General features: G+C 41.0%; 1 protein-coding gene across 1 annotated transcript; it reads left to right on the top strand.

Moving 5' to 3' along the window:
- The first annotated feature begins 1298 nt into the window (after positions 1-1298).
- GLE1 (GLE1 RNA export mediator) lies at positions 1299-25879 on the top strand. Its single transcript, XM_034793803.1, has 16 exons — positions 1299-1436; positions 3474-3704; positions 5425-5550; positions 5879-6027; positions 7400-7460; positions 10013-10267; positions 11608-11836; positions 12474-12592; positions 13900-13969; positions 14359-14501; positions 15471-15661; positions 17006-17135; positions 17601-17705; positions 19159-19241; positions 19472-19535; positions 23293-25879. The coding sequence occupies exons 1-16, from the start codon at positions 1338-1340 to the stop codon at positions 23359-23361; spliced, it is 2124 nt and encodes a 707-aa protein (XP_034649694.1). The 5' UTR covers positions 1299-1337; the 3' UTR covers positions 23362-25879.

Raw genomic sequence — 25879 nt, forward strand, 5'->3', positions numbered from 1 at the left:
AGTAAACTTGGTCATTATGCACCACGGGAGAGGAAGGTACTTTAAAAATGTGCAGCAGAGTTTTGAAGCAATGTAAACATTCAGCATGCCATTAGCCTTCTTCCTCCAGTTGGTATTATCTCCATTTTACAGATAAAGAAACTGAGGCAGAGAGCACTTTAATTATTAGTCCAAGGTCACTTGTGAAATTTGTGCCAGAACCAGAGCTAGAACTCAGAAGTCCTCACTCCTAATCTACATAAAAAGAACAGGAGTACTTGTGGCATCTTAGAGACTAACAAATTTATTAGAGAATAAGCTTTTGTGGGCTACAGCCCACTTCTTCAGATGCATAGAGAATGGAATATATATTGAGGAGATCTATATATACACACATACAGAGAGCATGAACAGGAGGGAGTTGTCTTACCCAACTCTGAGAGCCCAATTAAGTAAGGGGGGGGGGGACACTTTTGAAGTGATAATCAAGATAGCCCAGTATAGACAGTTTGATAAGAAGTGTGAGCATACTTACAAGGGGAGATAGATTCAATGTTTGTAATGGCTCAGCCATTCCCAGTCCTTATTCAATCCTAAATTGATTGTATCTAGTTTGCATATCAATTCCAGCTCAGCAGTCTCTCCTTGGCGTCTGTTGTTGAAGTTTTTCTGTTGTAAAACAGCCACTCAGCTCAAAAGACGCTAATCTACATCTTTCTCCATACTCTGAAAGATTCCTTTAGTGTCTTTTGATCTGAGTGGGTGGTTCTGACAGACTGGCTGTTGCTGCACGCTTATCACCTTTTTAAAATGGATGCTAGGGGAGAGATCTGTGCTCTCAATGCCAAGGACCATGGCAAACTTTGAGTCAACCTGCCACAGAAGGACCTTTATTCCTAATTTGCCAAAAGTGAAATTATACAGTGTAATCCCAGGAGGCGGAGGCTAAATACTAGATACCACATGGGTCATCGTTTGCCTCCGGGATCTTTTTTTCCAGGAGCAATAGTGGCATCACTCTCTGAGGGTGTTATCCCTTAAGGAGAGAGACTCTTCTCTTACATTTATTTCTCTCTTTATGAGTAAGGGAAGAAAGAGGTGATGCAGATTCTAACCTGTCATAAAACTAACAGGAAAAACCTCAGGCACTTCTGGGCCAAGTCTGCTATGTGTAATTTCCCACCTCCTCAGAGTTCTAAGAAGGGCTGGTTTTTGCAACTGGAGCCACATAAGCGGACCTCTGGGCAAGGAGGGGAGGAGAGCCGCAGGTGGCCGGAAGCGGAAGGAGTGTGCGGGGGTTAAAGGTCATTGTGGGCGGGGCTGGGGCTGGCTGGCGGTGATCCCTAGGCTGGGCCGAGATGCCGTCCGAGCGGTATCGCTGGGAGACCCTGGAAGCGCTGAAGGGCTCCAGCAAGGGGCAGCTGAGCTACTCCCGGGACTGGCTGCTGCGGGGTGAGGTGAGTGCGGAGCGGGGGAGCGCGGCGGGGACCCCACCACCGCACACGGGGGGCCTGGACCCGCTCCCGGCCAGCCCTGCTCGGGGACCCCCCCCCCACCACACACGGGGGCCTGGACCCGCTCCCGGCCAACCCTGCTCGGGGACCCCCCCACACACACACGGGCGGGGCTGGACCCTCTCCCGGCCAACCCTGCTCGGGGACCCTCCCCCCACACACACACATTTGGGGGGGGAGGCTGCACCTGCTCCTGGCCAGCCCTGCTCGGGGCCCCCCACTCTCTCACACACGGGTCAGGGGCTGCACCTGCTTCTGGCCAGCCCTGCTTGGGTGATCAGTTTGACTTTCTTGTTCACCTGGATTTTAATAGTTTGACTTCTTACCCAGTCTTGTTCGGTCACTTATCAAAAATATTTGGCAACTTGCAGACTAAGACCCACTGCTGTAAACTGTGGCTCTATGACCCACTACTTTGTGCATGTGTCCTGACTGGTGCTGTCTGAAATCCTGTTTGCAGTAATTTATAGTTGATGGCTTATATAAAGATTTCACTCTGAAAACTTCTGGCCCTTCAGGCTACTACTTAGTTCTTATTGTTGCCCCCAAAACCCTAAGTATTACAGCTTTACACTTAGCTTCATTTTTAAAGCAATTAATGAAATAGCTGATTTCTGCCTCCCTCCCACCCAGTGTATTAGTTAACCTCTGATCATTGGTAATGATCTCTGAAGTGCAAAGTTTGTTTCCAGTAAGATGAGCTTCTTGAGAGATTTTTCACCCTGTTCAGACTTGGGCTGACAGCAGGATCCCCTTTTTGCTTAAGTGGTGTTGCTGCATATCTGGTATCTACAGACAAATCTATTTTTAATTTTTTGCCTGGTGAGTAGGTCCCTTGTTGGTATGGTATGGTAATGGAGCTACTAGCCGGGGATCCTAGTTTGGGGGGCTTTTGATTTGGTTGCGTATATGTGGCCAGTACACTTGGCCTTTAGAACACTGCTACTCCTTGTGTATAAAACTTCCTTTTGAACTACATTTCCTCAGGACCTTTCTTTGGCTCTTTCCATAACTGCTCCCAAATCTATCTGTAGATTAACTAAATTGTAATGACACCTTGACTATGCTAGGTGTTTTCCAAACAGAGGAAAAAGTACAGTGTCTGCCCTATAAGATGTCTTTTTTTTATATTGCAACAAAGATGAGGGTGGTAAACGGAATACAACAGACAAGCAAGACAATCAGAGCAATGTTGATTGATGACAACTTAAACATGTTGCATTCTCTCCTCTCATTCATTTTCTTTTTGATCCGCAACAATACCCAGTTTCAGTTCCACCTTATAGCTCCCCTTCCTACCATTTGATCCCTTGCCTCTAATACATGAGTACTTACTTATGGGATAAGTGAAATAAATAAGTAGATGACTAAGACCCAGTCTGTACCTAAAACTTAGGTCATCCTAGCTATGTCACCCAAGGATATGAAAAATTCACACTGCTGACAGACGTAGTTAAACTGACCTAAACCACAGGGTAGACACAGCTAGATCAACGGACTAATTCTTCCATCGACCTAGCTACTGCCTCTTAGAGAGGTGGATTAACTACAGTGACAGGATAATGCCTTCTGTCACTGTAGTCTCTCTACACTATAGCGATGCAGCTGCAGCCTTTCTAGTGTAGACATACACTTAGCTGGCTTCTTGTAGGCATAATATCGAAGAAGTGGATCCTATGGAGTGATTTAAGTGAGGAGAGGGTAAGTGGCTGTGTGGGCCAGCTCAAGAAGGGCGTTCCATGCGTAGGGGGCAGCAAGGAAATAAGCATGGAGAAGTTTGTAGGAGAAGAGGACAAATGGGGTATTGAGGCTGGCACAATAATATGATGTAACATTGGTATCTGCACAATGAAGCCTTGTGAATGAGACTTGCTCAGAGCTTTTTCAAGATCTGATTTTTTCCTTAAAGTTAAACTGTTGTGTTTTGTGGATTACTTTGATATTTTACATGCTCATAGAAGAAATTCTCTCTCTCTCCAGGATATTTTGGAAGGATGCAGGTCCCCTCCCAAGTTGTCCTCCTACTCTGGCTGGGTGCTGGATCGAGTGATCTCCCAATCTCTACAGGAAACACCTCTCTCCCGAAGTTCAACACCCAATGAATCCATTCCCCCTACAGATGATCAGCCGCCCTCCCTTGCAAAGACCACTTCTCCTGCCAGCCAGCTGCGCTCCTCACCACTTTCATCTGCAGCACCCAGTGAAACAAAGGTAGCTAGTTAACTAATAACCCATATATAAGCAGCTAGGGAAAGAGCATGGTGGTCTGTAGCCTTAATCGGCTTGATCAAGGATGATCCAATAGTCTACTAGTACTAATGTGTTAATTTGTTCTGGCACTGAATGTATTCAGCTTCTTGGATAGGTTGACTGGGAAATAGTGAGTTGGAATGGTGAGTGACCTCTTTCTTCAATAACATCTCCTACTGGGCCAGATGCAAACTCCATTTGGCAGTATAAAAACGTTAGCTAGACTATAATAGCTGTCCAGGCTGTCATTGTGAGAGACAGTAATATGGAGGAAGGATGACTATGGGGTAAATCTAGTCTTTTCATGAAAATGAATGGGTACTTCTTGTGCTTTCTCCTGCTTGCTCTCCAAAGTCCTACCAAAGTGCTTACAGCTGTTAGGCCCCTGTTACAAGGTAGAGTAGAAAGGAAATAGAACAATTTACAGCTAAGTTTTGAAGATAGGATGTAGAATGGGGTGGCAAAAAGAGAACGTGCATATTGGCTTTTCTTATAGAGCAAAGTACTTAATTTCTTAATAGTTAAATTGAGTTAGGAGATTTTTTGCAGCTGTTTGGCCTGTAGAATTATGAAAACTTGCTAAGGAAGCCATCTTGAGCAGTGCCACGTGGATCTGAGCATCTGGTGAAGTTCTACCATGATTTAAAAACTGCTTAGTGTTAGAAAGCAGCATGAGTGTAAGTGACGATTTCTCTAGGTACAAGAAGGCTATAAGTGGGGTTTCCCAGGGCCTGTTTAATAGCTAAATATTTATAACTCAAGAAAAGGTGATAGATTTGCAAACCTTTAACGAACATAGCAACATGATCTACATCTTTTCAGAGCATTTCAGACTTGATATTCAGGCATTTAAAATATCAGCTGCCACTTAAAACAGATATCTGCAAAGTAATTCACATCCAGGGAATGAATTTGAGATTTGCATGCATTTTGCGAGATGCTAGCTAATTTAGAGACTTAGGGGTGGAGGGAAGACATAGGGAAGATTTTATTATGGTCAGTTAACTGTTGTTTTGTACTTAATGGATAGCAGCCATTAATTGCTAAAAGCATGATAGTTGGCATTTTAATACCAATATGTCTTTGTATAAATCACTAACATGCTTTTGCCTTGAATATTGCATTCAGTTTTGGTCTCCTTGCCTCAAAAATAATGCTGACTTTCTTAAGTTCTGCAATGAAGAGGCCAAGAGGTTTTGGAGAGATTGTGTAAGGCAAGATTAAATTTGTGCTATTTATCTTCCTTGATGAATGTTATAGAATAATGAATAGTTTGAAGATCCATCAGTCACTTTCCTTTATCTAAAGCTAAATACAAGAGATACAGGAAACTTAATGACCTGGATACAATTCCCTGTTCCATCACAGACTTCCTATGTAACCTTGAGCAAGTCACTTAGTCTCTCTGTGCCTCAGTTCCCCATCTGCAAAATGGGATAATATTTCCCTACCTCACAGGGTGTTGTGAGGATAAATACATTAAAGATAGTCAGGCACTCAAATACTGTGGAGATGGGAGCTGTATAAGAACTTTAGATAGATAGGCATTAGTCTGCTTTGACTTCTTTATCTCTTATGGTGCGTGCTATTTTCTAAAGAAAGATTGTCAGTTTACCTAGTTTCCTGCATAACTTACTGTTCTAATCTGTCACTGACTTGGTTTGTTCTGCTGTCCATACAGGGCAATGAAAATCTTAGTCTGCTGGAGATAGACCATGAAGTCCATCTTATGGTTCTACCATCTAAAGTTACAGAGGTGGAAGGCTGCATATGGATGTACGAGGAGGTCCATAGGTTGAAAGGAAAGGTAACAAGGCATGTTGAATCACTGGGGTACTATGTAGCCAAATGTGACAATGTTCCACCAAAACTAGTGGGACAAGCAGATAACCCCTACATTAAAATATGTTTATGGTTATCTTGGTCTCGTTTGTGCTGCTTCACTTGCATTATCTTGTATGCAGATCCCAGTGATTACTGTAGCGCAGTTCCTATCTCTGTCAAAGTCTCTGGTGGGGCTGTTTATGTGAAATCTGGCCCTCCAGAGCCTACTCCCTTCATTAGAAGCCAGCAGGGCTGTGTTCAAAATGCATAGTGTATGTGAATGGCTCTTCCTCTCTCCTTGCAATCTGCAGGAGGGGCTCAGGCAGCGGCAGGAGCAGCAAGAGCAGGTGGTGAGAGCAGTTTCTGATATGGCGAGTGAGCAGCTGAAGCGCTTTGATGAGCTGAAGGAATTAAAACAGCACCAGGAATACCAGGACCTGCAGGAAGTGATGGAGAAGAGGTAAGGGTAGTTCTCTTATGTGACCTCTTAGAAATGCAACAACTAACTTGTGGTGTTGGAGACTGACTAAATTGAGAGTTTTGATTCTTGGATCTGTAACCCTATTAAAATAGAGCTACTTTCTGTTTGTGGATGACTTGGTACCCAATAGATGTTTTTGTATGTCTCGTTGAATATCCTACATCAAGAGACTATCCTTTGTGATCATACGCTCAAACAAATGTGCACATGGCTTTTACAAGTAAAGAAAACTTAATGTAACATTATGGTTTAGAATTTAAGTGCATGGAAGTCACTTGCTGTCTTACATATGGGTATTAAAGTGTAAAGTTGACTCGCTATCTATTGATACAAGTATTCTCTATTGGAGGCTGAGCTGGTAGCACTACCTATTATTAAGGCTGCCCAACACTTACCATTCTAAGATGCTATTTTCAATTGCTTTAACTTTGTGAAGCTTTAGCTGTTTAGTCTGAAGTTTTCCATACCAGGGATCTGCCTTGTGCTTAAGATTTCAATATTCCCTGAATGGAACCCAAGATTCCTGAAGCGCACTGTTTCTTTGCCATCAGCAAATATCTGTGAAGTATGCTGGCAAAATGTCTCATCCCCCTCTAGTGCTGGTTCAAATAACAATAGTAGATGGTTATTCGCTATCCTTACTCTGTAAGATCAAGTGGCAGAGGTCACTGCAGTGGATCTGAAGGTTCCAGCCCTGCTGATGATCCACATGTGATGACATTTGTTTTTTCAGTTTGCTGTTTTTTAAAACCTAGGAAATCTCTCTCTCACACGCACGCGATTAAGGTTGCAAAGTAAAGCACTTAAAAGTTAGAAAATGCCTTAATTTGGACCCCTTGTGGATATGCGTTATGATAGTCTTTAATTACAGATTCACATACTATTTTTTTCCATAGGACCCTATGCAAACTAAATAGGAACTTTGAGGTGTTAAGAGACATCTATGTAACAGTACACAGCAGTAGTTCAGGACAGGAAGTGAAGATGATTGTATCTAATTGATATTTCAAGAATGGAGAATGTAACTCACCTTTTGAAATTTTGTCAGGACTCTGGGGTTGACACTTCTGTGACTTATGCTTGAAAATCTCATATGCAGCATCTTTGCATTTACTGTCCTACTGATATTTATCTTTCAAGGTGGTTTTCAGGTGGTTCCAGCTTTCAGTAAGTGGATGAAGAGAGACTGCATCTGATGGAGTTCTCCTTTAAACCAATTTTAAAATAGCTTCTCCAGTGTGTCCATAAATTGTACTTCATCTGGAGCATGTCTTGGGGAAGGGGGTGGGGAATCCTTCAAAGTCTTTTGAAGAACAGAATAGTCCCTCATTTTCTTCTGCTTGTATTTCAGCTCCAGGGAGGCCCAGGGTCAGCAGGAGAAGTTGAAAGAGGAACATCGACACAGAGCAAAGGTCTGAGCTTAGGAAGGGTAGTGCTATTACAAGGAAGGGTGATTGGCCTGTGTTTGGAAGCTAGGACTTGCACAGATTTAACTGCTTTAGTGATGCCTAGCATAACACTTATGTAGAGTGAAAATGTACTTTGCAGGGCTGCCCTACATACTTGCTACACCCCCCATCGGAATGCAGATATTCCAGTGAAATGTTCATCATTAAGGACCTTCTGCTATATTGCAGGAATAGAAGCAGTTACATTTCACTCATGGCTGAATCATAGTTGAAATGAAAGGTAGTTTGCCACTTACCTCAGATTGACCAGGGCTTTAGCCCTTCATATATAATTATTGAAGACAATGTCCATAGCCACTGAGGCATTGTAACCCAACTTGTCAGGAGATGTTGTCCACCCTTCACTTTTGTTCTGTGGTAGTAAACCTTTTAGTTCAATGTATAAACAGAGAAGTGTACTATTCTTGTGTGTCCTGATCAGATTTTTTCAAAATTCTTTTTAAAAATAGATTTAAAATTGAAATTACTACTATTTATGGCTTAAATTTACTATAATCTATTAAAAACCATTTAAAGTAAAATAAATAATATTAAGCAGTATGTGTTTTGCTGTAAAATCATAGAAATGTAGGGCTGGAAGGGACCTTGATAAGTCATCTTGCAATGAGGAAAGACCAAGTATACCTAAGACCATTCCTGACAGGTGTTTATCCAACCTGTTCTTAAAAACCTCCAATGATGAGGATTCCACAACCTCCCTTGGAAGACTATTCCAGTACTTAAACTATCCTTATACTTAAAAAAAAAAAAAAAAAAAAAAAAAATCCTAATGTATAATCTACATCTTCCTTGCTAGAGATTAAGCCCATTACTACTTGTCCTACCTTCAGTGGAGGTGAACAATTGATCGCCATCCTCTTTATAACCGTCCTTAACTTATTTGAAGACTTACCAGGTCTCCCCTCAGCCTTCTTTTCTCAAGACTAAATATGACCAGGTTTTTTAGCCTTTCCTCACAGGTCAGATTTTTTTAAACCTTTTTTTCATTTTTTTTTTTTTTTTTTTTTTTACTCTCCTTTGGACTCTTCAGTTTGTCCACATATTTCTTAAAGTGCGGTGCTCAGAACTGGATACAGCACTCCAGCTGACGCCTCACCAGTGCAGAGTACAGCAGGACAATTACCTCTTGTCTCTTACATATGAGGCTTCTTTTAATACACCCCAGAATTATATTAGCCTTTTTCACAACTGCATCACATTGTTAACTCCTATTCAATTTGTGATCCACTGTAACTTCCAGATCCTCTTCTGGAGTACCACTGCCTAGCCAATTATTACCCATTTTGTAGTTGTGCATTTGATTTTTTTCCTTCCTAAGTGAAATACTATGCACTTGTCCTTACTCAGTTTCATATTCTTTATTTCAGACCAATGCTCCAAAATAGCCTCCGAGCTGGTGGGGAATTTTTCAAGAAAACATTTTTTGTTGGAAAATGCTGATTTGTCAGACCTGAAACTTTTTTCAGGAAAGTTCAGTGAAACGTTCATCGGGAAGACTTCTGAGGTGCAGATAGGAGAGAGGCATAGGGAAAGTCTGTCTGTCTGACTTGTTAGCCCAGTGGTTAGGGATTCACAGATTCAAGTCCCTGTCTCCCCCACATTGCAGATGAGTGGTCTAACCACTAGGTTACTGAATCAGTTTCAGTCTCTCTCTCTCTGGCCAATGAATATTTTATACAAAGTGGAACAGCTTCAACAGGAGAGGTTGAGAGAGACCCATTCCTCCAATAGCAAAGAGCCTGGTGGTTAGGGAACTCACCTGGGATGAGGGAGACCTAACCACTGAGCTATTGGCTATTCTGCGGTGGGTGTCTCCAGTTTTCTACAAAAAAATTGGAAAGCTCCCTGTTTCATCCTGACGTGGAAGGGAAAAACTTTTTAAATCTTTTCTTTTTTTTTTTTTTCCCCCCGCCCTTCAGGACAGGAAAACCATTTCCTACCCAGCTGCAGTACTGATAACTACCTGCAGTTTGATTTGTGAACCTCAAGGCTGATGATCAGGAACTTGAATATGCTTTTGCTTTTTGTGCATGCTGCTGGTCCCTTTGTTGCCAAACAGTCTGAGATACCAGCTGGAACTGTCGTGTCCCAACATGTATTGCTTGGCAGCAGTCAATGTATATTATGGGCCGGCAGGATTTGTCTTTCCTTTGGATGCTGCTAAAACCTTTCTTTCTAGATAGGGAGCATATTTGGACTGAATTCTTCAAACTCTCCCTGAGACTGTTGCTGCCTCCAGAAACATTGAGTCCTATGGTAACAGCAGCAGTATGCTGTAGTTTGGCTCATGCTGTTAAAGGCTCTGTAGAATTTCTGCAGTGGGGATTTAAACCAGGGCCAGCAAGAGGAGTGGGGTGACTGGAATGTAGTTTTTAACCAGATTTTCCTGAGCATCTTTGCTTGTGGGTAGCATGCAGGAACTGTGTAGATAGTGTTGTGAGAAAAGCTTTATCTACGTAGCTTAGCTTTACACAGTCACTCCCTCCTCTCTCCAGATTTTAAACCTGAAACTTCGTGAAGCAGAACAGCAGAGGCAGCGTCAGGAGGAGTTGGAGCGTCTGCGCAAGGAAGAAGGCCAGGAAAGGTTGCGTCGTCTCTATTCCATCCAGGAAGAGGTGCTGCAGCTTAACCAGCAGATTGACCCCAACTACAGACATAAAGACTTGCCAAGGATAGATCTCTCAGGGTTCAGTAACCGTGGCAACCAGATCTGCGGGCTCGTGTCAGGGCTCATTCGCACCACTAGTGAGGTAATGAGGTTCTAGGTTTCCTTTTAAATTAGCCTCTCATTCCTTGAAAGGAGACACTAAGGGTAGGTCTATACTTACCTCCGGGTCCGGCGGTAAGCAATCGATCTTCTGGGATCGATTTATCGCTTCTTGTCTAGACGCGATGGATCGATCCCGGAAGTGCTCACCGTTGACACCGGTACTCCTGCTCCGCGAGAGGAGTACACGGAGTCGACAGGGGAGCCTGCCTGCTGCGTCTGGACCCGCGGTAAGTTCGAACTAAGATACTTCGACTTCAGCTACATTATTCACGTAGCTGAAGTTGCGTATCTTAGTTTGAAGTGGGGGGTTAGTGTGGACCAGCCCTAAGTCAGCTAGTCGAGGGGCACTTTGAGATATTATGTTGTCACAGAAGAGCTTGTAGGTGCAGTTCTTGAAAGAGAGAGAATCTTTTTTCAATTCACTTTAGATGCTCCCTTGAAAAAGGCTTATTTACATTTATGGGGATTTTTACTGGAGAAGTGATACTTGATGTTAAATATACTGTAAAATGTTAACGTGTTTAGTACGTTCCAGCATTCACAAGCTTTCCTATAGCATCTAGGTTTTCTCACAAAACTACTCTTCTCTGTATGAAAGGTGGGAGACAGAGTAAACCAATGACACACTTCTAAAATTTGGCATGGGCTGGGCTAGTTCTCAATTCCAGTCTATCATAAATGTCTTGTAACTTCAGCTTTAGCTGGCATTTGAAATAGCCCTCTTCCCAGTGGGGTTAAAGGGAAATGGATATTCAGAGTACATGGACTTGCGTCTCTAGCATGATCCCTTTTTGTTGTGTTACCCAACCCTGTTAATGGAACTAATGTATTGAGAGTCTTGTCTGGCCCCTTCACTAGATTCTGTGTCTGTTTTGGGTTTGCAAAGGTGGTTATTTTTCCTTAGTTATAATAAGTAAGATGGTGTTAAACTAATGCCACTTATTTTGCTGCTTTGCAGTGGATCCCTTTCTGTTTCTAGAGCTTGACTGTAGAAGTGTAAGTAGAAGTCTTCAGTAATTGGTATACACAGTGTAGGAGGCGGAAATTCTGCCTTGTCCGTTGTGTACCAGGAAGTGACTAAAGGCCACAAACTTGCTTCTCTTGACTGGTGTTGTGAATTAATCACTGGTTCTGGAGGAGGCAGTCTGGGCTTTCTAGTGGAATGGTGCTGCCATTGCATGTTGGGGATAGTAGGCAGCATGTGTGTTAGGTTCACAGCTTCTACACAAAGTATGTAGGTGCTATTCTTGGGGCAGCCTGCCCTCAATTGGTCTTTTGGTAGGGGGAACTTTAATTTGCCTTTTCCTTGTTTCCTGGTAGAGAGGTTTCCCTACTCAGGTAGATGTAGCCAACACTGAGCGAGCACTGCAGGAAATGCGAGGGTTAATATCTAGCATGCAACAAGAAATTGCCACAGCTTTGGAAGAGAAAAGGAAGCGGGATGAAGAAGAGGAGAGAGAGAGGCAGAAGGAGTTACAGAAACAAGAGCAGCTGAAGGCCCAGACTCCAGTCCCTGCACAACATCCGCGGGGAAAAGAGCAGAAGGAAGGTAGGTCCAGCACCAGTGAGACCTACCTTACTTTACTGAACTCCACTGAGCTGCCAGGCTAAACACTGGTTCAGAAATGCACAGGCTGGGGGAGCATCACTATGGATAGACTTCAGGTCAAGTAGAGCTAATGTGGGTACAGGATTCCTGGCAGAAAGCTTCATTGACACTGAAATTGATGTTTCATAAACTGGTTATGTTAACTGAAGCAAAACCAGTCATTTTTGGACAATACACATCATGCTGGGACAGGCGGGACACAGACCGTTAATAGAGTAGGGGAGAACCTTGTAGGACAATGTGTGCTGGGTTACATGCATGGATTATTAAAGGGAGCCATTTCTAATTCCTCACATCTGCTACCACATGCATCTAGAAAGGCCTCTAGAATGGCTTACTGTTTGGCTGTAATTGAAGTTCAAAAAATCCAGGCACGGGGGCTATCAGTCTTCAAAGGGTGGACTTTCGTACAATTTGCAAAGCCTTAGTCGGGTATAATGGACTTTCTAAATTTGGTTCTGAAGAACAACAGCTGCTCAGAACTTCTGAGTCTTGACAATTTTTGTAGAACATTAGAACTTCTGATGTTTTTATTGTGGTAATAGTTTGTTTTCCTGTGACTGCTTTTCTTGGCTAGTATTAGGACTTCAAGTTAAGGCAGAAGAGAGCACAATGCAGTGGTACCAGCAATTGCAGGATGCCTCTGACCAGTGTGTCGCTTCCTTTAGTGGATTGACTGACTGCAAAGACAATCAGGTATGGCTACTTTGCAAATCCAAATGATCAATATTGTTAGGAAAACTCTCTCCCTCCCTCCCCTGTCTTTCTACTGTCTAATACTTATCTTGAGTGGGATGTAAAGCAGCCTTCAGAATGGTCCTGAAAACTTACTAGTCCACATGCAAAACCTACTCATCCGCCTTTTAACAAGATTATGATGAAAGAAATGTTTTATTCACCTGTCAAAAATAATCCCTTTCTTTAAGAGGGCGAGTCAAAATTTTGAAAGTCTGCTGTAAAGCAGATTTTTGGCCTGTGTATATTGTAATCTGGCTTAAACCCAAAAAAGTGAGTAACTTGGAGTTGGGGCTGCCAGGAAGTCCTTAAACAGTAGCTAATGCCACAAAAGACTTTGAAAAACATTCCTTTAAATAACCCTGTTTCTGCATCTCTTCTCTCATTTCTGGTGAGAAAATGGTTGTCCTTTTTTTAATTCAACTTGTGCCTCTCACATCACATATGTAAATTGTAAATTTCCACAGCAAGCAATATTCCTTAATGGATTATAATAACTTCAGGTGTGGGAGGAGTATTGACAGATTACATTGATTCAATGAAGCTTTTAGGTTTCAATGAAGCTGAAACCTTGAGACAGTAAAATGTTAAGCAGCAGCTACTGTGCTTTCACAGGAATTTATTTTTATTAACACTTCTCTGTTATAGTACTTTTTTAAACTACTGCAGGAAAAGGTCGGGCTGCCTTAAGGACTGAGCACCTATCCAATTTCCAATTAAAGAATGCTGTAGCAGAGCAAAACCTAGACACTGGAGACTTGATCCTGCCCTCCCAATGCATCACATACACTTGTTTTCTATCTTGGAAAATCAGATATTTCATGCTCAGGCTTTTCAAGATGCACAGCAATGACTGTGGCAGACTGACGTGTGATCAAGTCCTAATTGCATATCTTCCTTTCATCTTCAAGGAGGCTCCATTAAGCATTAAAACTTTTTTGTGTAGGAGACTGGCATGTTGCTGTCTCAAAAGGAGTTCTTCGTTTATTAGTCTGAAGCTGTTCCATGTACAGTTCATCCTCTGTTGTATGTTCCTGGGGTGGAGCTTGATCAGCATTTTGGGCCCAATCCTGCAAGGACCTGAATGCCTCCTTTGTGTGTGAGTGCTCTTAACTCCTATTAAAATCAGTGGGCGTTAGTGCTGAATGCATTCTTGTAGGATTGGGCCACTCCTGAGAAGTGTCTTCCCTGTGATGATCTGCCTCTTTGGGCTTGATCAGGTCTCTTGTCTGAAGTGATTTTTAACAGCTTTTTACAATCTTCTACAGGTGAAGAATATCAGAATGGATCTCCAGAAAGCAGCCAGCATCCCAGTGAGCCAGATTTCTTCCATAGCAGGTCAGGAAAATGCCGAGAATAATCCCAGCTGAGATGCCGTTAACCTCTAAATATCTGAGGGGAACACCAAGCCTGCCCTGTATCTGCATTCCTATTACATTGGAGAGCTAATGTGCATGGAGTCCCGATCTTTGCTATCTGAACTTTTACTTGCAGTTGGCAGGGTATTTTCTGCAGTTGGGAGGGATCTCATTGATTTTTAGCACAATTCAGTTCTAGTGACCAGATTTAGAAATATTAACAGTGGATGGGGGCCTAAGAACTCTTACCCGCTCCCTTCAGAATCTGATGCTAGCTTTGCTGAGGCTGATGTGGTTTGGTTGAGGCTTGCTTGTTGGCAACTTCCTAATATTCTGTCTCTCCATGCACTATTGATGATATATTCACAGGCTCTCAGCTAAGAGAGATATTTGACAAAATCAATAACCTTCTCTCTGGAAAGTCTGTTCAGTCTGGAGGGCGAACTGTGTCGGTGACTCAACATCCACAGGGTCTGGATTTTGTTTATTACAAACTGGCGGAGAAATTTGTGGTGAGGACACCTTATCTTATTGGGGTGGTGAGGGTAGCCAAAGCTTCTGGAGCTTCTCTGTGGTGATGACCTGTGTCTTTAACTATTGAAAACAAAACTCTTAGGAACTTATCACCTGCCAGGCTATGCTCACACTGATTAGAAAAAAGGGGGATATATTTTTTGGTCCAGGGAAAAGAGGAGCCTTGCTTTCTTCTTTATGCACTTGCTCGTATCTTATGGAAGGAGGCAAGGCCCCTTTGGCTCCTCAACTTACTCCCTACGCACCTTTTTTTTATTTTTTTAAAACAGAGGTGTGTGCAGTACCAGTGGAATGTAGGGTGATATTTAGCATATCATATAGCACAAACCTATGCACATGCTCAAAATACGCTATTGAAAACCTTTCAACTTGGCAAAACTTGAAACAAGAATTCACTGGGGCACTGAAACACACATCTGCAGTCTAGGGACTATGCCCTTGCCAAGTTTCCAACACTTCCTATTGAGGGGCTATAGCTGTTCAAATTAAGCTGCCCTTTTTTTTATAGGGAGTGTTTTTTCTACTCTCCATTCTCAAATGGCTTTAACTGCATTTGCTGAAGATTTCAATAAATCAGTAACCCTTGCTTTTGTGCTGATCACAAATGTGCAGAATTCTAGCTCAAAGGGTAAACTTGGTTAAATTATAAGCATCTGAAAATGGTCCTTTAGAATGAAAATACTTGTGTAACCTTAACTATAGGCTTTTGTAAATACTGCCCCTAATCACTTACTCATTTTCTTTATCCTGAGAAGAAGGGTTTATGGGCCTCTGTCTCTTTCTGGCAAAGACATGTAGATTGTATTGTCCTCCCATATTGGGTAGCTGCATGTCCGTGGAACGTATTAGGAGCCTTCAGTAAAGGATATATGTAAACTTAAAAAATAAATTAAAATGTTGTCTTTGAGCATTAACTTGAAAGGCGGGTGTATCTTTAATGTTTTCAGAAACAAGGAGAAGAGGAAGTGGCTTCTCACCATGAGGCAGCTTTCCCAATTGCTGTGGTGGCTTCAGGAATCTGGGAATTGCACCCCAGGGTGGGAGACCTCATTTTAGCTCACCTGCACAAAAAGTGCCCCTACTCTGTACCATTTTATCCTGCGTTCAAGGAGGGGACTCCCATAGAAGAGTATCAGAGGTAACTTCTCCATATAAAGGGGCTTCTTTTGGAGCTCTGTAAGGGCTGAGATTAGTGGCCGGTGGAGAAACTGAAGAAATACATGTTTTCTTACATTAACCCTCTTTTGACCGTGTCTCTTCCCACCCGCCCCACCCGCCTTCCTCAAAGGATAATTTACTGATCTAGTTTTGAAGTGTCCAGTACAGAATCCAAAGATCGATGAATAGAACCTTATTGCTTTACATTGATGTTTGCGATTACTTGGAAATCTGAGATCAGGCATGTCTAGAAGCAGCGTCACTGGTTTGTCTGCTGTTTAAGTGGATGCTATCGCCACTAAAATACCTCCACCCTACAAAAAATGGTGTTTCAACCATGACTGTCAAACAATTTACAAAAAAGTAATCGGGATTAAACACGAGATTAAAAAAAATCACGATTAATCAGTCTTAATCACACTGTTAATAGAATCCCATTTATTTAAATATTTTTGGATGTTTTCTACATTTTTAAACATTGATTTAAATTTCAACACAGAATACAAAGCATATAGTGATCACTTCATATTTTTTATTACAAATATTTGCACTGTAAATTAGAAACAAAAGAAATAGTATTTTTTAAGGTTGTCAATTGTAGTTAATTCACGTGATTAACTCAAAAAATTAATTGCGATTAATCAGTTTTAATCGTACTGTTAAACAAAAGAATACCAATTGAAATTTATTAAATATTGAGGATGTTTTTCTACATTTTCATATATATTGTATTGTGTTGTAATTGAAATCCAAGGGTATATTATTTTTGATTATAAATATTTGCACTGTAAACATAAACAAAAGAAATAGTATTTTTCAGTTCACCTGATACAAGTACTGTCATGCAATTTCTTTGTTGTGAAAGTGCAATTTATAAATGTAGATTTTTTTTGTTACATTGTTTTGTTTTTGAGTGCAGTTATGTATAACTTCAGAGCCTACAAGTCCACTCAGTCCTACTTCTTGTTCAGCCAATCGCTAAGACAAACAAGTTTGTTTACATTTATGGGAGATAATGCTGTCCGCTTCTGACTTACAATGTCTCTGAAAGTGATAAGCATTCACATGGCACTGTTGTAACCAGCCTTGCAAGGTATTTATGTGCCAAATATGCTAAACATTCATATGCCCCTTTATGCTGTTCAGACTTTCAGTTGTCACCGCTGTATCTTATAGCACCTTACTGATGAGCGAACCTAGGGCCAGACTTTTAGCATAGTTGCTTATCCAACTTTTTATTTATTTTGCTGGTGAAGGGATATATGTTTATCAATTAACCTGTTTTGGTGTATTAATATTAGAATATCTTTCTTCTAATACACAGGATACTTGGTTATCAAGTTAAGGATTCCAAGGTCGAGCAGCAGGATAATTTCCTTAAACGGATGTCTGGAATGATCCGTCTTTATGCTGCTATCATTCAACTACGGTGGCCTTATGGAAACAAACAAGTGGTATGTAAATAGCGCTTTAAAAATGTTATATTACAACACTAGCTCTTGGGATAGGAACTGCATTGACTAAACTGATTTAAAATATGGTTTAAAACTGATCCAGTCAGAGCTTAAACCAGTCATTGTGAATAGAGAGAAACTATGTTTAAAGGGACTGTCAACCTGATTTTTTTTTTTTTAAATTGACTAATTTAAAACAGTTCCAGCTTTTGATGAATTGTATTTTAAATAGTATGTCTTGAAATTGTTCTTAAAAATTCCTTTAAAAGTACAAAGTAATGGTTTGTCTGCATGTTTATAATGGTCTCTTTATCAGAAAATATTCTGAAAATGCACAAAGTACTGTTCCAAAATAACTGTCCCTTGGAGAGCAAGTGGAACTGGAGAAAAATCTGGTAATGTTTTTGGTGGCAATATTTTGCAAGATTATCAATCATGCAGTGAGTAGCTTTCTTGTTCCTTTAGATTCACCCTCATGGGCTGGGCCATGGATGGCGCTGGCTGGCTCAAATGTTGAACATGGAGCCTCTCTCTGATGTGACAGCTACACTTCTTTTTGATTTCTTAGAGGTAAGTGATGTGACCTGGCATGAGCCTCACTAGCAAAATAAATAAGTTGGATGAGCAACTAGGCTAAAAATCTGTCCCTGGTCGTCTCATCAATAATGTGCTATAAGACACAGTGGTGACATTACTATATAAGATTAGCATGTTCAGATGCTGCTGGCTGAAGCCATGACCGTTCTTTATAAATGGCCCGAGTGTCGCCCCTCCTCTACCCCTCCCCACGCTCTTGAAAGGAGGCTTATGTATATTGTCAGAGACCCTTGCTAGATGCAGTCCTTAATTCCCTCCGTGATATGATTTCAGTTTTATCTGTTTAAAAAGCTGGACTCCCACAGTGCAGTGTTTGGCTTTTTATTACACTTGGCAGTAGCTTAGCAGCTGAGGCAGTTCACATGAAGCTCATCAATATTTTTAATTCCTTATTTTTATTCTTCATATACTTGGCAAACCCAAACTTAATTAGACCTGGCACTGGCTGGTATAATACAGTGCAGAACGTTTTATGCCATATGGCCATCCTAACTAAATTGCTTCACAGAACAGGTGGGCTTTTACAGCAAAAAAGGGAGAGAGCTTGGTGTGCATTAATTGAGAGACTGATCCTAGGATACGAAGCTACGTAAATAAGGCACCAAACTGGTAATGGGTGAAGACCAAGTTGAGGCAGTAAAGAAGCATGGATGGCGTATAGACAGCAAGAGAAGTTCTGTAGATAAGGGTGGAAGTCTGTAGAGCCTTGAAAGTGGAGCAGAGAACTTCATGCAGAAGAAGGTGGAAGCTACCATAGAGATGCAAGACAGTGACAGCAGGGAGGTATAGTCAGAGTGGCCAAAAAAAGGTGGTCTTGATAGTTCCATTTTGAATGGGCTCCATGGGGAGAGCTGAAAAGCTGCTATAATAGTCAAAGTGGGACATGACCAGAGAATGGACTGGCAAAATGGGTAAGGAAGAGAATTATTTTGGGGAGATATTGTTGAACAGGAAGAAGATCTCAAAGGTGGCACCATGGACTGTGCATGGGTGAATAATGAGGCAACAAGGTGGTGTTGATAATGATGATGGGGTGGGAAAGAGAATGTGCTGAGCTTCCTTAACTTGGAATATATTGCATTGAAATACAGGAATATGAACAAATATAATAGAGAATAAAACTCTGCAAATTGGGGTAAATGCTTGCAGAAATTGTGTCACTGGTGATGGGCACTTCATTCCCTGACACTGTAGAAATTGAGATGTTTCTTTTTGGGTTCTAATGGATTTGGAGACTTCTCTTGTTCTGTGGCAATCCAGATGAATTTCTGGAGTGTGATTCACGATGCAGATGGCCAGCAGTGTTCAAACTATACTGCCTGAGTTCTTGAGGAGTTTGTATTGTACAAATTTGTAAGAGTCCTCTCTCAATTACAAGGCCCAGTTTTGAAATCTGATCTGTTACCCTTATGGTTTTGTGTACCAGGTGTGTGGCAATGCGCTCATGAAACACTACCAGGTCCAGTTCTGGAAGATGCTGCTACTTATCAGAGAAGACTATTTTCACAGGTATGACCTCTCTCTCTCTCTCTCATATATAAAAACCTTATACAAAGAAACTTCTGTGGTTTTTTTCGGAATTAGGAGCATTTCCTTTTAGATCTATGTCCATTAGTGTTCCTGACAGTTGTTTCATCCTCCTCCACTCCAGATCTGTCATGAGCTCTCCCTCATGTAAATAACACAAGGCTGTTTTTCTGTTTGTGTTTTGGAGCTCACCCCCTTTATTCTCCCTGCAGGATTGAAGCAATCACCATCTCTGGACAGATGGGGTCTTTAATGCGGCTTAAGCAATTCTTGGAGGTAAAGCATTCTCTTTAAATTCTTGAAAGTCTCTCTATTTTTTCCCTTTCTTAAAGAGGTATTGTTCAGTCAACAAATCCCATGCTGCCTTCTGATTCCCAAAAGGTCCATGATTATGACTTTTTGATGCATTCTCTGTTCTTATATGGCTTCTTCGTTACTGAGTATGTTCAGTCTTCTTGATGGTTATGACTCCAAAACATCTCCCTTCTCAGCTGCCCCTCTGTCCCCCCCCAAAAAAGTTGTAATGGATGTGATTCTCGGTGGAAATTCTTTCAGTTATAAATGGATTACTGATACTGCAGTGAGAGATCATCTCCAGGTTCAAGATCTATGGCTCCACTAATTCATTGTATTTCATAGCAACTATCTTTCTTCAGACACGTGCATGTTCACATAGTGTCTTCTGTACAGACTAGATACCATATGAGCAAATACGTTTAATAACTGGTAATCTCCTTCAGAGTAGACTTTTGAACTAGGGTTCACACAACTGCATTTAGGCATCCTTTTGAAGAAATATTTTGCTAAGATGTAAAATATACTTTATTTTGAAAGTGTCTTGCAAATATTTATTAGTTTTAATAAATATGAAGCTAGGAGACACAGGAGTTTGTGCTTTTCTTACTTAAAAACAAAGGAGCACTCAAGGACGAAAAGGCCATTGCGGAGAAACTAAATGAATTCTTTGCATAGGTCTTCACGGCTGAGGATGTGAGGGAGATTCCCAAACCGAGCCATTCTTTTTAGGTGACAGATCTGAGGAACTGTCCCAGATTGAGGTGTCATTAGAGGAGGTTTTGGAAGAAATTGATAAACTAAACAGTAATAAGTCACCAAGACCAGATGGTATTCACCCAAGAGTTCTGAAGAAACTCATGTGAAATTAACGGTAGTCTGTAACCTATCATTTTAAATCCTCTTCTGCACTAGATGACTGGAGGATAGCCAATGTGACGCCAATTGTTAAAAAGGACTTCAGAGGTGATCCCGTCAATTACAGACTTGTAAGCCTGACTTCAGTACCAGGCAAACTGGTTGAAACTATAATAAAGAACAATATTGTCAGACATACAGATGATCATAATTTGTTGAGGAAGAGTCAACATGGTTTTAGTAAAGGGAAATTATGCCTCACCAATCTACTAGAATTCTTTGAGGAGGTCAACAAGCATGTGGACAAGGGGGATCCAGTGGATATAGTGTACTTAGATTTTCAGAAAGCCTTTGACAAGGTCCCTCACCAAAGGCTCTTAAGCAAAGTAAGCTGTCATGGGATAAGAGGAAAGGTCCTCTCATGGATTGGTAACTGGTTAAAAGATAGGAAACAAAGTGTAGGAATAAATGGTCAGTTTTCAGAATGGAGAGAAATAAATAATGGTGTCTCCTAAGGGTCTGTACTGGGACCAGTCCTATTCAACGTATTCATAAATGATCTGGAAAAAGGGGTAAACAATGAGGTGGCAAAATTTGCAGATGATACAAAACTACTCAAGATAGTTAAGTCCCAGGCAGACTGGGAAGAGCTACAAAAGGATCTCTCAAAACTGGGTGACTGGGCAACAAAATGGCAGATGAAATTCAGTGTTGAGAAATGCAAAGTAATGCACATTGGAAAACAATCCCAACTATACATATAAAATAATGGGGTCTAAATTAGCTATTACCACTCAAGAAAGATCTTTGAGTCATTGTGGATAGTTCTCTGAAAATATCCACTCAATGTGCTGCGCCAGTCAAAAAAGCAAGCAGAATGTTGGGAATCATTAAGAAAGGGATAGATAATAAGGCAGAAAATATCATATTGCCTCTATATAAATCGATGGTATGCCCATATCTTGAATACTGCATGCAGATGTGGTCGTCCCATCTCAAAAAAGATATATTGGAATTGGAAAAGGTTCAGAAAAGGGCAACAAAAATGATTAGGGATATGGAACTGCTTCTGTATGAGGAGAGATTAATAAGACTAAGACTTTTCAGTATGGAAAAGAGACGGCTAAGGGGGGATATGATTGAGGTCTATAAAATCATGACTGGTGTGGAGAAAGTAAATAGGGAAGTGTTATTTACTCCTCAGAACAAAAGAACTAGGGGTCACCAAATGAAATTAATAGGCAGCAGGTTTAAAACAAACAAAAGGAAGTATTTCTTCACACAACGCACAGTCAACCTGTGGAACTCTTTGCCAGAGGATGTTGTGAAGGCCAAGACTATAACAGGGTTCCAAAAAGAACTAGATAAATTCATGGAGGATAGTTCCATCAATGGCTATTAGCCAGGATGGGCAGGGATGGTGTCCCTAGCCTCTGTTTGCCAGAAGCTGGGGATGAGAGACAGGGAATGGATCACTTGACGATTACTTGTTTGTTCCCTCTGGGGCACTTGGCATTGGCCACTGTCTGAAGACAGGATACTGGGCTAGATGGACCTTTGGTTTGACCCAGTATGGCCATTCTTATGTTGCTATCAACTCTAAAAGTTAACCTTTAGGAATGGATACAGAAAGAGTTTCTCAGACACAAATGTTGTGAAAATAAATATTTCTTAAATTGGAGATGGGTTCCTTGCTAGATTCTTGGGTGCTTCTATGTCTGTGGGTTCATTCAAAAATATTTTTTTTCTCTTAACTTGAAATGTCATTTCTTTAATTTAATATATAAACCAAGTAAATGAAAGAGTATCAATAAGAAAAAACAGCAAATGTGAAATATGTTGAAGGCTTGTTACAGGTTGTTCAAAATGTCCCCCCCCGCCCCATTGACCCTGGGCCTGCTGCTGGTGGGCTCCAGGCTCTGCCTTTTCCTTGGGGATGCTGTGTGATGTCAGGATGACGCCACTGCTTGTTACCGTGGAGACAGGTGTGACATCACTCACAGGGCTATGACAGAGGCTAGGTTTTGGTTACACTTCTTCAAGCTGCAGGGGCCCTAGGGACCCCCGAGATCTCTGGCTCTGACAGGTGCTGGAGCCCATTGCATTGTGCTCCTTCCCTGCTCTCTGCCCCTGACTGCTGGGGAGAGGCCTCGGCTGCCACAGCCCCACTGGACTGCAGAGAATTCATTCCCAGGGGTGTGGCTGGTGAGTCTCGCCCATGTACTCGTGGTCCAAGTGATCGCCCTCTTGGGGGTCGGGAAGGGATTTTTCCCCGGGTCAGATTGGCAGAGACAATGGGGGTTTTTCCTCTGCAGCATGGGGCCCATCTCACACGGTGGTTTGAACTGGAGTAAAAGGTGGATTCTCTGTAACTTGAAGTCTTTAAATCAAGATTCAAGGACTTCAGTATCTCAGCCAGAGGTTAGGGGTCTAATACAGGAGTGGGTGGGTGACATCCTGTGGCCTTCAATGTGCAGAGGTCAGACTTAGATGATCACAATGGTCCCTTCTGGCCTCAAAATCTGTGTGTCTGAGTCTAAAATCATTAAAACTATTGGGTTATTTAGAGGTCTTGTGCATTCAGTATTCCTGTTTTTTACACCGTTAATTTTCTCTGTTTAATGAGTAGAACATGGATCTAGGCCCTTATTGATTTGTTTACATTCAGTGGTCAATTTGAGGCAGCCAAATTTGGTCAAAGACTTGTATCTGTTTTCTTGCTTTTACACCAGGCTTTTTCAGTGGAAGAGTTTCCTATATAACTTGAGTCCTGTTGAGTGCAGATATTTCCATAATGTAGCCAATCTCTTTTGATTGTTTGGAATTGCTTGCATTGGTTCTAAAATGACTGGGTTTTTGGTTTTGTTTTGTTTTTTCCTAGAAATGTTTGCAGCGGAAGGAAATTCCTTTACCAAAGGGTTACCTGCCTTCTTCCTTCTGGAGGTCATAAGTCGGTTCATTCCCATTTTCATCTTCACAAGAGTTCAGAGAATTTCCTGACCTTCTTATTACATTCAGGAACAAGAATACATAGAAATGTAAATCTTACATTTGTATTTACATTGATGCTGTGGATATTTTCAACTGAAACATTTTTACCCATCTTTGATCCTATTTTATGTTGAACAGAATTTGGAGCTTCAGTAGCTAATTTATCTCATGTAACTTATTTTGCAAATTATTTTAAGTCATCTGTTTGCATTTGATTAGCTTTACGGACTCTATTGTGCAGTGTATTATGGAATATGAGAGGCTCCTTCACATCTTGAACAAGTACAGTGAATAAGTGTCAAGTGCATAAACTTGTCTAAATGCTCCATTAGACTTCAGGGTTTACTTACAGTAAGCAATGGCTTTCAGGTGGGAATTTTGCTCTGAATTGATCAATCTGTCAGTTTTACATAAAACTGCAAATAGAAATACCTCAGTACTTTAGTCATATTAAGGTCTAAATGTAAGAAATCCTTCTGTAAAACTTTATTTTTGCATTTTATGTGATTAGGTATTTTAAAATTGTTTCATTGTTAACAGCATTGGAGCCCATAGGAAAATTCATTTTGTATCTGACTGCCTAAAAATCCAAAGCAGCAAAAGAGAGGTGGTTATGTTAACAAAGCTGATTTGATGTTGGTCAAATGTCACTTTGGTCTTTTAGGGACAGCATTGATCTCTTCATCTTTCCCCAGGGAAGGCCTTAAAATCACCAGCTCTTTCATTTTAACTTGGAAATTCTGATTTTTCCTACTGACGCAGCATTCCTTATTTACCTGGGTTAGACTTGATTTTACAGCTACATAGGCAATATGATGGCTGCTGAAGAACAGCTTGCTGCTTTTCGTTTTGGGGATTTTTTTAAAGGCTTTGCATGTGTGTAATATCTTTACTGTGAGGTTCATGAAACTAGAAGGAACTGTGCATCCATGATCCGCCACATGAAATCTAGCTTAGAATTGGTCTGACTCCCCCCACCCCCCAAAAAAAAGGCAGGTGGAAGGGCACTTAACAGCTTTATGTCGTCTTCAGTACTGATATTGTGCTATCACATGAAGAAATTAGAAGATACAGTCCCCTTGGCTTGTCTAAAGATGAACTGAACTGTGGTATTGACCTTTGTAGAAAAAAGCCTTTATGACCTGGGCAGACATGGATTGTTAGTTTTACTGCAGTTTGTGTATAAAGTACTGTAATAGTTTTGTACTAAGATAGTGTAATGGTGAATTATTCTAAGAATGGTTCATTCTAGAATCTTATTTGAAAAAATGTTAAGTTTTTAAGACTCTTTTTAACCTAAAGCTGATGCAGTTTACTTCTCTCTCTGTGTGCCTGTGATGGTGCCAAGTAAGTTTCTGGGAATCCCTAATGGGTGTCTGTACCAATATGTTATGGGAGGTCAGATTGGGAGGTGATTTTTGACAGTTAGTGGAGTGCATCTGCCTGAGAGGCCATTGAAGAGGTAGCAGTTACGTGCTATATGTTAATATTTCTTCCATTTCTAGTGGACAGGAGCCCATATTGCAACTGGATCGCTAATTGACAGTCTTGGCAGAAAGAGATTTAATATGAAAATTTAAAATTACATTTCTAACCCAGGTGGTGGCTTAATCATAAATGGGGGAGGGGGAAGGGGGAGGCATTGTGGAAATGCTTCTGCCAGCATTGCACATAGTATAGAATTTGTTTTTAATCCAGTATCTTCCTCCGCCTTCCCTCACTGTCCTGCTCATGGGCTTCAACTTCAGCCTGGAGGAGCCACAATCTAGTATTGAGCAGGTAATTCAGTTTGCATACTTATTCAATCTTTGACCTCTTTGCTGAGGTTTGACAGCCTTGTAGTGAGAGTTGACAGCTAAAGTGAGTTGGATACCTAATCACTGGGAACTGGGCTGTACACTCATTTTTTTGTAGTCCACTTAACAGCCATCAGATGGTAGCCACTTGCTTGCTGTTGACCTGGGCTCTGTTTGAAGTAGTATCCTAGAATCAGCTAGACCTCTCCTCTTTTTTTTTTCTCCCTCTCCCTCTGTATATTTGATGAAGACCCTTTAATTCAGAAATCGTTCAGGTAAAGGTTGTTCTAGCAAAATTAATAGCATTTTACACTTTCATGTTTTATTGGCATTTTTTGTCACCGAGACCTCCAAAAATGTTTATAGTCTTTAGTGAAGAGCAAGTTTTGAGAGAGAGGAAATTAAATGAAAATAAGTAAAAACTCCGACAAGAACATGATTGTATGTATTTGAGAAATGACCATTGAGGCAAAGTGTTTCACAAAACACTGCCACAAACACTATTTAAGCAATATTATAACAAGATTTTGAGTATCTCTGATGAAGTCATTTACTGATAAAGCTTATGCTATAGTGTTTAATATGTATCTGTATAACTTAAATTTTGTATCTTGAACTTTCCCAGGAAGTTCATTTTAAAAACACTGTCCTTAATACAAGAAGAAATAATAAAAAAAAAAA

Source organism: Trachemys scripta, chromosome 17 (assembly GCF_013100865.1).
Source record: "Trachemys scripta elegans isolate TJP31775 chromosome 17, CAS_Tse_1.0, whole genome shotgun sequence".
Taxonomy (NCBI): Eukaryota; Metazoa; Chordata; order Testudines; family Emydidae; genus Trachemys; species Trachemys scripta.

Coding starts and splice junctions, on each gene's coding strand:
- GLE1 (XM_034793803.1), top strand. CDS start 1,338: ATGCCGTCCGAGCGGTATCGCTGGGAGACCCTGGAAGCGCTGAAGGGC. Junction 5,551..5,878: donor TCCATAGGTTGAAAGGAAAG/GTAACAAGGCAT, acceptor TGCAATCTGCAG/GAGGGGCTCAGGCAGCGGCA. Junction 7,461..10,012: donor AACATCGACACAGAGCAAAG/GTCTGAGCTTAG, acceptor TCCTCTCTCCAG/ATTTTAAACCTGAAACTTCG.